General features: G+C 39.5%; 1 protein-coding gene across 9 annotated transcripts in view; it reads left to right on the forward strand.

Moving 5' to 3' along the window:
- The window catches only part of Muc16 (mucin 16, cell surface associated), a 191,066-nt gene that overhangs the window by 75,121 nt on the left and 103,472 nt on the right, over window positions 1-12,473 (forward strand). For 7 of the 9 annotated variants that reach the window (XM_076925982.1, XM_076925989.1, XM_076925983.1 and 4 more), the window contains 10 exons: window positions 204-239; window positions 1,811-1,935; window positions 2,018-2,085; window positions 3,067-3,239; window positions 4,355-4,393; window positions 4,600-4,662; window positions 9,018-9,142; window positions 9,346-9,413; window positions 10,434-10,606; window positions 10,710-10,745. In XM_076925982.1, the coding sequence (XP_076782097.1) occupies window positions 204-239; window positions 1,811-1,935; window positions 2,018-2,085; window positions 3,067-3,239; window positions 4,355-4,393; window positions 4,600-4,662; window positions 9,018-9,142; window positions 9,346-9,413; window positions 10,434-10,606; window positions 10,710-10,745 (906 nt within the window). The remainder of the gene's footprint in view (window positions 1-203; window positions 240-1,810; window positions 1,936-2,017; window positions 2,086-3,066; window positions 3,240-4,354; window positions 4,394-4,599; window positions 4,663-9,017; window positions 9,143-9,345; window positions 9,414-10,433; window positions 10,607-10,709; window positions 10,746-12,473) is intronic. The other 2 variants (XM_076925987.1, XM_076925988.1) reach the window with 1 other exon arrangement.

Here is a 12,473-nt window from a genome sequence, read left to right on the forward strand (position 1 = left end):
TTAGTAAGATTAATGGTTATGATGTTCATCATGAATATTATTGCAAGACAAGGCACAGATCAAAGATTCAGTCATTAATGTATTTATATGAATATCAGAATGTTTCATAATCACTTCAATGTCTAGGTCTACCCTTTTTTGATCTGATCTATTAGTGCTTATATAACAGTCCTTTATTACTACACTTTCTTTCATGTTTGCAGGTTATAGCCATCACTACTGGACACCTACAACCAGCAGTGAGTTCACAAAGCTGTGGTACCTTAATATCTCCAGGACACTTCCCCTTCCCTAGAGGCAACTTCATAGAATATATATATATATATATATATATATATATATATATATATATGTAACATATATTATATATATACATGTATATATACATATATATTATATACATATATATGTATATATATACATAATATTAAATGTATATATATATTTAATGTTATTAAATTTCCCCCAAGTACTCTTCATCAAGCTAAAATTTCCAAAATCCCCATTCCAAGCTTTACAGCTAAGGGCCACATCTCTAGAGTCTGTGACCTTCAACAATATTTTATATGGTACCTGCTCTCAACTCTACCTCTCCTGCTCTCTCTATGCTTGGATCACCCCAGACACTAGTTTGGTTTTGTTGTTGTTGTTGTTTGTTTTTTTCTTACTGAAAAAAATATTTATTTGGTTCCCCCCTGAGTGAGATTCAAGCATCTTCCTTTGAGATCCCTTATTACCCAGTTTCTTTTGGTCTGTGGATTATACTATGGTCATCCTATACTGTATGACTAATAGCCATTGATAAGTGAGTGCATACCATCTATGTCTTTCTGTCTCTGTGTTACATCATTCAGGATGGTATTCTCAAGTTCCATCCATTTGCCCACAACATTCATGATGGCCTTGTTTTAAAAGCTGAGTAGTATTCCATTGTGTTGATGTACCACATTTTCTTTCTTTTTTCTTTTTCTTTATTCATTCTTCAGTTGAGGGACACCTAGGTTGTTTCTACTTTCTAGCTGTTACTAATTTTTAAAAAAAGCCATGAATACAGATGATCAAGTTTCTGTGGTATAATGGGGCATCTTTGGGTATAATACTAGGAGGCTTATGGCTGATAAAACTGTTTCCAAGTTTCAAAGAAACCTCCAAATTGAATTCTTAATTTATTGTTTAACTTTGATCTTCTACTAACAATGTAGGAGTGTTCTGCTTGCTTCACATCCTCTCCTGCATGTGCTGTTGCTTGAATTTTCAATCTTAGCCATTCTGATGTGTGTAAGATGGAACCTCGGGGTCATTTTGATTTGCATTTTCATGATGATTGAGGACATGCAACATTTCTTTAAGGGTTTCTAGGTCATTTGAGATTCCTCTATTGAGAATTCTTTTTTTCTTTTTTTATTGGATATGTCATATGCATTGTCCAAGCAGTCAGAATATATAAATAACTCAAATGTGTGTAAACAAGTGAGTGGGAAAATATAAATACAATGTGTTTATGCAGTTGGATATTATTAATCAAAAACAAAAGAATAATATTGAGGATATCTTCACAAAGAGAAATTGTATATGATTTTCTCATAACAGATATATAAATTAGTAAAATTTTCATAAGCAAACAGTTCAAAAGGTGGATGCTATAAGTTAGTGTATGACAAGTAAGAGCTGTTTGATTATATAGAATTTTAGTTTTGTAAGATGAAAAGGTTCTGAAGACTGGTTACATAGGAGCTAAATGCAACTATGACTATGACTATAGCTATCCCAGGTTACAGAGTACATTACACTCCACACTTTTCTGTTACAGCTACAAGCCCATCTCTGTTACCCTTCACCCTCAATTTCACTATAACCAACCTGCATCATACAGAGAGCATGGGATCTCAAGAATCTGAAATATTCAACAGCACAGAGAGGATCTTGAATAGCCTGGTAATAGCTCTCTCTGCCTCACCCTGTGTCCTCTCAGTCTGGTGTCCCTTGGCCCTTAGCTCATCATCTCTTTCATCAACAGCTCAAGCCCATGTTCAAGAATAGCAGTATTGGACATGTTTATTCTGGCTGCAGACTGATCTCACTGAGGTAAGAAGACCAGAATAAATATAAAAGGCATGTAGAACATCAATATGAAATAACTTCTAACTGTCTGCTCCCAGAGATCTAGGGGAAGGTAGCCACTAACTCCTCTCTACTCCCTTTCCTTTCAGAAGAGAAAATGTAGACTCCTTTATCTTTTAGGAGACAATGATGTGTGATGTATTGAGCACTTCCTGTTAATCTTTGTTGTAATTTCATTTTAGTTGCTGTGATAAAATATTCTCAGAGTCAATATACATAAGAAAATATTTTTGGTTTTAGCATTCTATGTTACAGTATACCATGTAGACAATTTACAGTGAAAAGACTTCAGAAAAGTAGTAGTATCATACCCACAGTCAAGTGTAGAGGAAAATTAATGGACTCATCCATATATTACCTACTAGTTTGCTTTCTTCATTCTTACAAGCTCAGATGGGTGCCATCCACAGTAGTCTGGGTCTTCCTACTTCAATTGAAAACCAAGACCATTTGTCACAGAATTGCTGACAAACTGACCTGATCCAGAGATTTTCTCATTATGACTTTTCCTAGGCAACTCCAGCTTGTGTCAGGTTGATATTTAAAATTGGCCATCACAAGTCTGAAAATGTTGACTATTTCACACATGAAAATAAGCCAGAGAGATTGAGAAGAAATATATCTGGCATCAATTAGTGGTTGAATAAGTGTTAAACCACTTGAAATTTTTTTTTACCTCATTTTCACATTTTTTTTTTCTATCCCCATTGTTACATTTTTGTTGGTAGAGTATATGAGGTCATGTTTTCGATGTCATGTTAAAGATAGCACAAATACTGACATGCGTAGAGGCTTTGTCCTTTTCTCAAGAACATTGGCTCTGTTATGCATTGTTATGTATGGAGGCCATTAATTCTTGATCACAAACACCACTTTTCTTCTCTGTCAATTAATCTCCAACCTTGTAATCATCATTTCACAATCTCTGTCCCTTTTCCTTGCTAGGCCTGAGAAAGATGGAACAGCCACTGGAGTGGATGCTGTTTGCACTCTCCATTCTGATCCCTTGGGCTTTCAGCTGGACAGAGAGAAGCTGTACTGGGAACTGAGCCATAATACCCAGGGTGTCACCAAGCTAGGATCCTTCACTTTAGAAAAGGACAGTCTGTACATCAACGGTGAGCATTCCTTTAGGAATTATAAATTGAAGACGAGAATGTTATTCTAAGACAAGTGGGCTTTCTTGTTTGTCACAAGACCTTTCCTATATACCATCTTAAACATAATCAACTTAAGGGTACATATAATGTTTAGAGTCTTCAACTCCTTCTCTTTTTTCTGTATCACTATATTACAAAGGCATTATAAGTCACGTTGAAAATCAATTCTTGTTAAAACCAATGATGGTTAAACATTGGTTCAAATCTGGGTGTGTTTGTAGTAGTGTTTGTTGTTATGTTTTACATTAAGGTACATTGTGCTATGTAGTTGAGGCTGATCCAGAACTAATAATTTAATCAAGTCTGTCCTCAAATTGATGATTCTCCTCCTTCATCTCTATTAAGTGCTGGAATTAGCAATATGGAGCTCCTTACATGTATATTTCATATCTCTGTGGAGCTAAATTACCTCTCTTGTGTTAGGTATATGTCTGGCCATGTTCTCTGGGCCTTAGTTCTACCTAAAGTTTTTATTTGAAATCTTATTCTGAGTAGAAAGTGGTGGCTCATGCCTGTAACCTCTTAGTTTGCCTAGTATGTTCAGGAGTCTTGGTTTTGTCTCTAGTACCATATGGAGGAGAGTATACTGAGAGGGATAGAGAAGGAAATAGAAGGAGAAGAAGAAGCAGAAACAAAATCAAAAAGCATTTTCCAGAAGTGATAGCCACTTCTTGCAATCATGATGCTTTACAGATGAGATGGAAGATTTTCTGCAGGATTATGCTCAGCCTGAGTTACAGGGATAATTTAAGGCCTGTATGGACTGCAGATTAAGATTCTGTCACAAACAAATCAAAGGTTCCATCTCAAACAAAAGTTAGATCCTTCATCTTTCTCCCCATTCATGCCACAAAATTGAAAAAGAACAGCTTGTGAATATTGATGGTATACATAGAGGTATGTCTGTTGTCCCAAGTAAATTATAAATTTACTAGAACAAAGACAGTTATTTTTTATGACACCTAGATTCTCAGTATTTCCTTGTGTAGACTTGAAGTCTCACCTGATGGGGCTAAGCTATATTATAAACATGTCTGTCCTCACATCCTCATTCTGTCCTGTTCTCATTGCAGGTTTTACACATATAAGTACCTCTGCTTCCACTCTCAACAGTGAGTACTTAAGAATCTGATAGTTGTGTTTATCACACCCTATGGGAACAGTAGTTTATCTATCTCCTACTGAGTCCAAGTTCATGGAGAAAAAAGAATAAATTAAAAGCTGGACTCACATTCCCTCTCATCATATGGCCCAATTTGGAGAGCAAATAGTCTCTCTTGTGACATTCATGCTCTACCTCAAATCTATTTCTCCTCAGCTCCAGTGACTTCCTCTCTGTTTTTCACTGAGACCTCCACTGCAAAACCTATCCTCTCTACAGGTATGTGCCTTCTCTCACCAACTCCTTCTCAGAAGCCAAGTATCCCAGTCTCAAAGACAAGACTTTGCAGATAACTGAGAGAACACAGAGTGTTCATGGTGCTTCCTGTTCTTTAAATTTTTCAAGAGCAAGCGATTGGCTACACTCAAATTACTACCCATATCAATTTTGGACAACATATTTATTCTGAGGGCCTCCTTTTCCTCAACTACCAATGATAAATTTGTATAAAACTTTATACTAAGACTAAAATGGTCACCCCTTTAATCCCAACACTTATAGGTCAGTAGCAAAATGATTAATTAACATGGACAGGCTCTGGATTTGGACTTACTTTACTCTTTTGTTAATATGTATGCGTCTACTATGCATGCATGGATGGCCATAGAGGCCAGAAGAGTGTGTTTAAGACCCAGTGATTAGAGTTGTAGGCATTTGTGAGCCACAAGGTTTGGGTGCTGCTATGAAAGATAATGTGTTGAGGGGGTACTTGGCAGACCTGTGTCAACATGTGCCCCTGAGTAATTATGTCATGCAACAGATTTCTGGGAAGGGAGGGAAGGGAGAAGCTTGAAAAGGGGCAGAGGCAGACAGTAGACATGGAAACAAGCAGACAGAGAGTAATGGGGTGGGTGGCATGACAGAGCCAGATAGCACAGGGTGGGGTGTTGATGGCAGAGGACAGAAAATGAGGATAGGGAGACTGGCCCCAAACATGTGGGAACAGAGGGAGAAAGCTGAAGTGGTGGGCAATCCTTTTAGTCACATCTATCAGCTTAGACCACACCCTGCAAGAAGGCCAACTACTTTCTATCTTGTTCCATAGATTCCAGCTTTGGGTAAGAGTTCCAGTCAAGTGTTAAAAGGAAAAAACAGGAATGCAAAATAAAACTGACAAGAAATAGCTGAGCAGTGATGGTGCACGCCTTTAATCCCAGAACTTGGGAGGGAGAGGCAGGTGAATTTCTGAGTTCAAGGCCAGCCTGATCTACAGAGTGAGTTCCAGGACAGCCAGGGCTGCAAAAAGAAACCCTGTCTTGAAAAAAAAACAAAAAACAAAACAAAACAAAAAACTGACAAGACATAATGAAGACAAAAGCAAAGGCTAAGACCAGGAGGTCTTCCATGTGCTGAAAAACTTATGCATCATATAAACTATTTCTAGTGTAGGAAATGGTCAAGCAGAGCATTAGGTCAGACTATGTAGGCAAAAAGAGCACAGGATAACTCAGATAGGGCCACCTTAGGACTGATATCCACAGCCCAGGAAGATGAGACAGATCCCCAGAAACCACAAACTCTTTATCACTCTTTAGGACCCTTGTTCTTACTGATTCGGGTCATTAAAAAAATTAAGAAGAGAAACTGCTCAAAATAGACCCACTCTAGGGTCACATATTTTAACTAAGCACTTACTTGAAGAGGCTCCTTTACCACTTTTTTTGTCGGTCCTGCTGGTTGTTCACTACAGTCTAGAGCCTATACTCCAGAATAGACTGTACTTCCCAAGTCTGTTCCTGGATAACAGCATGGAACTAAAGTGTCTTTTGTCCTTCCATGGGTTTCTGAAAAGAACCTGAATCAGTCTGGCTCTCCACATTGGTGTGTGTGTGTGTGTGTGTGTGTGTGTGTGTGTGTATGTGTGTGTGTTGTTCTTGTTGTGCAGTGTTATATGTAGATGCTTGTACATGCATGAATATGTATGTGGATGCTAAAGATCAATGATGAATGTCTTCCTCAACTGCTGTCCACCTGATTTTTTTGAGATATTGTCTATAAATAACCTGTAGCTCATCAATTGTGGCTAACTATTATCTGGCCAACAAATTCAGAGATCCTGCCATCTCTGTCTTTCCAGTACTAGCTTCAGAGTTGTGTAGTATAGCACAACAGCCAGCTTTTTACACAGGTACTAAAGATCTGAAACCATGTCCTCATGCTTGTAAGACAAGAGCTGGACTGACTGAGCCTTCTACACAGCCCCTTAGTTTTCAACAGGAAAGGTGAGAACAACATATCCTATGCTTAGACCTGAGCAATGCAGGGTCATTTAGATGGTGATGGTCTGGAGCAAGGACTGGCTTTTCTTCAGCCAAGGTTCAGACTCCCATACCCATTCTTTCCAAACCTTGTACTGGCACTGCTGGGGGTTCTAAAAGAATAGACACCATCTTCATCTCACCTATTCTCTTCTTTAACATCATTGAAAGTGCTAGAGTTTGAGGTTCAAGGGGAACACTGAGGAAGATTGTAATTTCAAGGTAAGAGATTCATTAGAAGTCTAATTAATCTTATGGACAGAAATCTTATTGGTGGATCCGAGAAGAAATTAGGCATATGAAGCAGAGTATTCTTTCTTATAGATCTCTAAGGAAGGTTATTTTATGTAATCAGGCTGTTTCTGGTTATTAAGTGGTAAGTGATGTTATTTCTCTGCCAGTTTATGAGTCAATTCAGGTAAGATTAAAATACACATATAAACACAGGTTTATTGTGAAGCTGCTCTTGGTGAGTAGACTGGCCCCTAGGACCAATGCCAAAAAAGTTCCCATGGTGCAGGAGAGACAGGTGAGGGGTAAGAAAGGGCACACAGAGGATGGCTAGAGAAGGAGGAGAGAGGGAATAAAGGAAGATAGAGAAGAAGAAAGAGATCAAAATGTCTGGGTTATATAGGGAACAGGCTCTGAAGGCAGGGCTGCCCAGCCCCTAGGTTACAAAGTTCAGAAATGGGAGCAGGGTATGCCAGGTAGGGACTGAGGGATGCTGGGAGACCAGAAGGAAAGGTCTGCTTTGGTGTGTAAAATATATACCTCAGTCCCTTGTCTCCTGGGGTTTGAAACCAAAAAATCAACAAACTGTCTCTGATTACTAAGGGAAGGAAAGAAAGGGACCCTGTGTTTCCTGGAAGGAATGTGTGATGCTTTGGATGTGGAGGAAGTGAGGAAGAAGGGCATATCTAGTTTCAGGTGCACCAAGTGCACCCACAGGTTGGGTCACCTGTGGTATTGCTCTAAGTTTTGTACCATGACATCCTGAGACCTTTGAACTTCCTGGAAGGGGTAGAAGTGGTTCCTGATATTCTCTTAGAATGCAGGAAACTGAGGAGTCTATTATGAGTGACTGGCTTTTGTTAGGGGACTTGTCATTTCCAGTACAATGACTGTAAGAAAGAAGCTGCTGCAGGTGGGCTTCTTTCTCCTAAACAGCAGTGTGACCTGGATTCTAGCAAATGCCTCCTGCTTGCTAGGTTATACGTTTCACTGATAACTAGGAGAAAACTGAGGTTCCACTCTGATCTGGTCTTGCCCATTGACCTTGATAAACAAGAAAAGACTCAGGTTGCAAAGGCTGGGCTGGATTTGGCTGTGCCTTTTGGAGATTTTTTTTTTTTAATTTCTACATGGCTCAAAATTTACATTTATAAAGTTAGCTTCCCAATACCATTTCCCACAATGTTAATAGATTCAATTTAAGAAAAGCATGTAAATGTAGATAACCTCAGCCTAACACATATATGTCTTCAAAAAGTTTTTCTCTTGTAAACTTGTGAGAGTGGGTGGGGGAGTGTGGAGGAGAGGGGGAATCAAGTTGGATTCCATGTATGTACACATGTCTGTTGTTGCTGAAGGCAGTTTGTTTTTGAGAAAAAAACATCTCAGTAACCTGAAAAATCACCAATTAGGAGAAGCAGATTGTCCAATGAACCAGAGAAATCTGCCTATTCCCACCTCTCTAACACTGGAATTACAAGTGTGTATTACCACACCTGGATTTTTGGTAGATGGATTTCTGGACTAAACTCTGGTCCTCATTCTTCACTTGGGTGACTGAACTATCTCCTAATTCACTATATGCCTTTAAATATTTTTAAATAGATTTTTACCTGACACCTGTGCACACTGACATAAATGTGCATTACCAATTATGTGATTATTAAGGTCAGAGGACAACCTATGGAAATGAGTTCTTCATTTCTATTGTGTGGGTCCTGAATAGCAAACTCAGCTCATCCAGCAAGGGAAACTGATGAGTCCTCTCAAAAACCATGAACATTGTACTTTTATTTTATTTTATTTTTAATTAATACATATGTGGCCTGAAGAAAAATAAATTGGGTTAAAGAAAACTCAGAAAATCAAGACACACATTGGAATTTTCTCAACATAGGGTCTGATGGGATTAGTCTCTGCACCATCGTGTACTAAATTCCATGGAAAAATCCCACTCATGCTTGATACACAGCATGTGATGCTGGGTCTACTATCTTCCCTGAGAAAGCTCTGCTGTGCAAGAAGATACCCAAATTCCCAGAGGATTCAGCAACTCACTTCGTCATTCTCCCTTCTCCACTATAGTGACAGGTTCTCCTCTGGTGCCTTTCACCATCAACTTCACCATCACTAACCTCGAATATGAGGAAGGCATGAGTCACCCTGGGTCCTGGAAATTCAATGCCACTGAGAGAATCCTACAGAGACTGGTAAGAGCTCTGTCCAGTAAATGCAGATTTACACAGATGTAAGCCACACCTATCAGCTTAAGCCACACCCTGCAAGAAGGACAAACCACTCTCTACCTTGTTCCATAGATTCCAGCTTTGCTCACCAATGCTAGCTCCACATATCTCAAAAAGAGTCTATTCCACAGTCCGTGAATTGACAGCCTCCTCCCTATTTCCCACAGCTTTGGCATTTGTTCAATAAAACCAGTATCAGCCTCCTGTTTTCTGACTGCAGACTGGCATTGCTCAGGTAAGTCCTAACAAAAAGAAGCCAGAGATCCTCAGTGTGTCCCAGATCCAAAGGGTTCTTGTCTTCCTTCCTTTTCTCTTGTATGTTCGTTACCCCTATGTAAATCCTGAAGGGCCAGATTCAGCACCCAAGGTGTCCCCTAGTCATACAACCTCCACTTCAGTCACCCCCACAGCCTGCAGACCATCAGCTGGTTGTTGACCTTTTCCTGCTCATCCATTCTGAATTCCCACCTTCATACCCTCATTGTGGAATAAGAAGGAATTTTCTTGAAGCTTTAAATTCTGTCCCTAGGACATCTTTTAAAATATTGATCTAGTATTATTTATTATACTGTGATAAGTACTCTGATCAAAAACTTAGGAAAAAATGCTTTATTTTAGCTTTACATCTTAAGTGACCACTTATAATGATTTTCAGGGAAGTCAGAGCAGCTAATGATTGAGACTTCACATCATACCCACAGGCAAAAATCGAGAAACATAAAATTAGGAATGTTCTCCCACTTGTACTCAGATTGACTTCTCTATTCCTATACACTTCAGGACCCCTGGAGTAGGATCTGGCACTAAGCACATAGGATAGGGAGTCCCATATTAATTAGCTTCATTAAGATCATTCTCCAGTGCATGTCCACACATTGGCACAATGTAGATAATTCCTCAATGAAACTCTATTGACAGGTGATACAAGTTGACAGTTAAAGCTAAAAAGCAGAGACATTACTGTCTCTGGTCTTTGCTTTAATTCCCAAATCCACCTCTGTCTTTAACATGAACACTTTATTCCTCACACCATGAGAACATAGATTAGTGTCTTGCATTCAGTAAACATTCTTACACCAAGCCTGCTGAGGTTCACAGATGACTGGAAGTCAGTATACTCAGAGAATATAAGCCTTATGTGTTACTTCTACACCAGTCACCACATCTCCTTTGGCTCCTTCCTCTCCTGCCCTTCAACTTAAGATGCTTTCTAGGCAATCTCTTCATCATCATTCTTTTCATCTGTTCTTCTCAGGCCTAAAAAAGATGGAGCAGCCACAGGAGTTGATGCCATCTGCATTCATCATGCAGACACAACTGGACCTGGGCTGGACAATGAACGGGTCTTCTGGGAATTGAGCAACCTGACCAACAAGGTTACTCAGCTGGGCCCTTACACCTTAGACAAGAACAGCCTTTACATCAATGGTGAGCAGTGACCATGTGTGCTATTGTGCAGAGCATACACTTTCTTTTCCCAGACCCCACTTCCTCACTCTACTCCATTCTCACTCTTTTATTTTCTCTTTAGGTTATACACACCAGATCCAGTCCATCACATCTCCAAGTAAGTATTCTGAGGCTCATCAACTCTCTCCTATGCTGTAAGCCCCAGATCCATGAAATATAAAATAACAAAAGCCCCCCACCATCTGTTTTTCTTTTCTTAAGTTTATCTCTTTCTAGGGATGAACAGAAACATATACCCTAAAAATCCCTCAGTCTTGCTAGAGGCATAGATCAGTAAAATGTTTGCAGTGTGTACAGAGTTTGATCCCTGGAAGTTATGTAAAAAGCTGGGCTACATGGTACACATTTGTAATGCGAGTTCTAGAAATAGTGTACAGGAGGATACTTGGGGTTTTCTGGTCATCCACCCTAACTTAATTGTGGATGCACAGGTCCTATGACTTTGGCAGGACAATAAGTGAGTATAGTGGGAACTAAGCAAGCTGACCAATGATATTACCCATCTGGGCTATTACACCTTGGTGTTAAAACACAAAGTGGAAAAAAAAAACACAAAGTGGACAGTGCCTGAGGAAGAACAATAACTGAGGGGCTGGAAAGGTGAATTAGCAGTTAACAGTACTAGCTGTTTTTCTAAAGTACCTGAGTTCAATTCCAGGTGCCTACATGATGGCTCGCAACCTTTTTAAACTATAGTCCCAGGGTTTCAAATACATTTTTCTGGCCTTTCTTGAGCCCCTGGCAAGCAGATAGTACATAGACATCCATGTGGGCAAAGCACTCATAAAACATAGGTAAAATAAAATAAAATAATTTATGAAAAGAATGAACCTATATGTTTTCATCTGGCATTCATATGCTATACAATACATGTGCCTGCTTGCACATTAAAATGAATGTTTCAGACACATGCACCTCCCTCCAGTAGCTATATAATTAAACAATTTTCATTCTAAATGCCTGGTAAACTTCTAATCCTCACCTATGTTGACCACCATTTCTCAACAGATCAGAAGTCATGGCTCCAGTCCCACAATTAGGAATATTCTCTTTAAAGGGATAAGTAATCTCCACTGGTGAAATTTAGCTGATTCAAGGCAAATTCAAGTATATAAAGCAGGTTTATTGGAAAGCTGTTCTTGGGTGTGTTCACTGATCCCAGGGAATTCACTGAGTGGAGGGAGCCAGAGGGAGGGTTAAATGAAAATCTTGAGCAAGCAGAGGTGGGGGAGGACAGAGAGATCACAAAATGTCTGGATTACATAGGGAAGAGCTTTTGGGGGTGGGGTGGGGAGGAAAAGCCTTAACCTAGGACATAAAGTTCAGGGCAGAAGGCAGGGTATGCCAGTCATGTCCTGTGACAAGTAGGAACTGAGAGATGCTGAAAAACCTGGAGGCCAGGTCTATTTTGGTATGTTAAATATGCACACCATCCCCTTGTCCAAGATCTGATTCCCAACATGAAGATGCTCCTATGATTTCAGGAAGCAAAAGGAGGGATGGAATAGGAGACACATCCCAAAACAGCCCAAGCTTGACTCTTGATGGATCCCACAAGGTCTTCTCAATTTTCTGAGTGTTATTAGACAGAAGACCCAATATCCCAAGCCATTTTCTAAACCTTGTTTTGAAACCTGTAGGTGGTCCATGGCTTTAAATCCTTTTCTAGCCCTTTAAATAGGTCAGACCTGCAAGGATGCTAAGTACAAACTGAAGGGTACAGTGGCCAGTGTGTCAAAAACAAATTCAGGGATGGGGTGGTAATTCAATAAAGCACTTGCTTTGCAAGGATGAGGATGTGAATTTTCTTACTAACACACATGTA

This window comes from Arvicanthis niloticus, chromosome 27 (assembly GCF_011762505.2).
Source record: "Arvicanthis niloticus isolate mArvNil1 chromosome 27, mArvNil1.pat.X, whole genome shotgun sequence".
Classification (NCBI taxonomy): Eukaryota; Metazoa; Chordata; class Mammalia; order Rodentia; family Muridae; genus Arvicanthis; species Arvicanthis niloticus.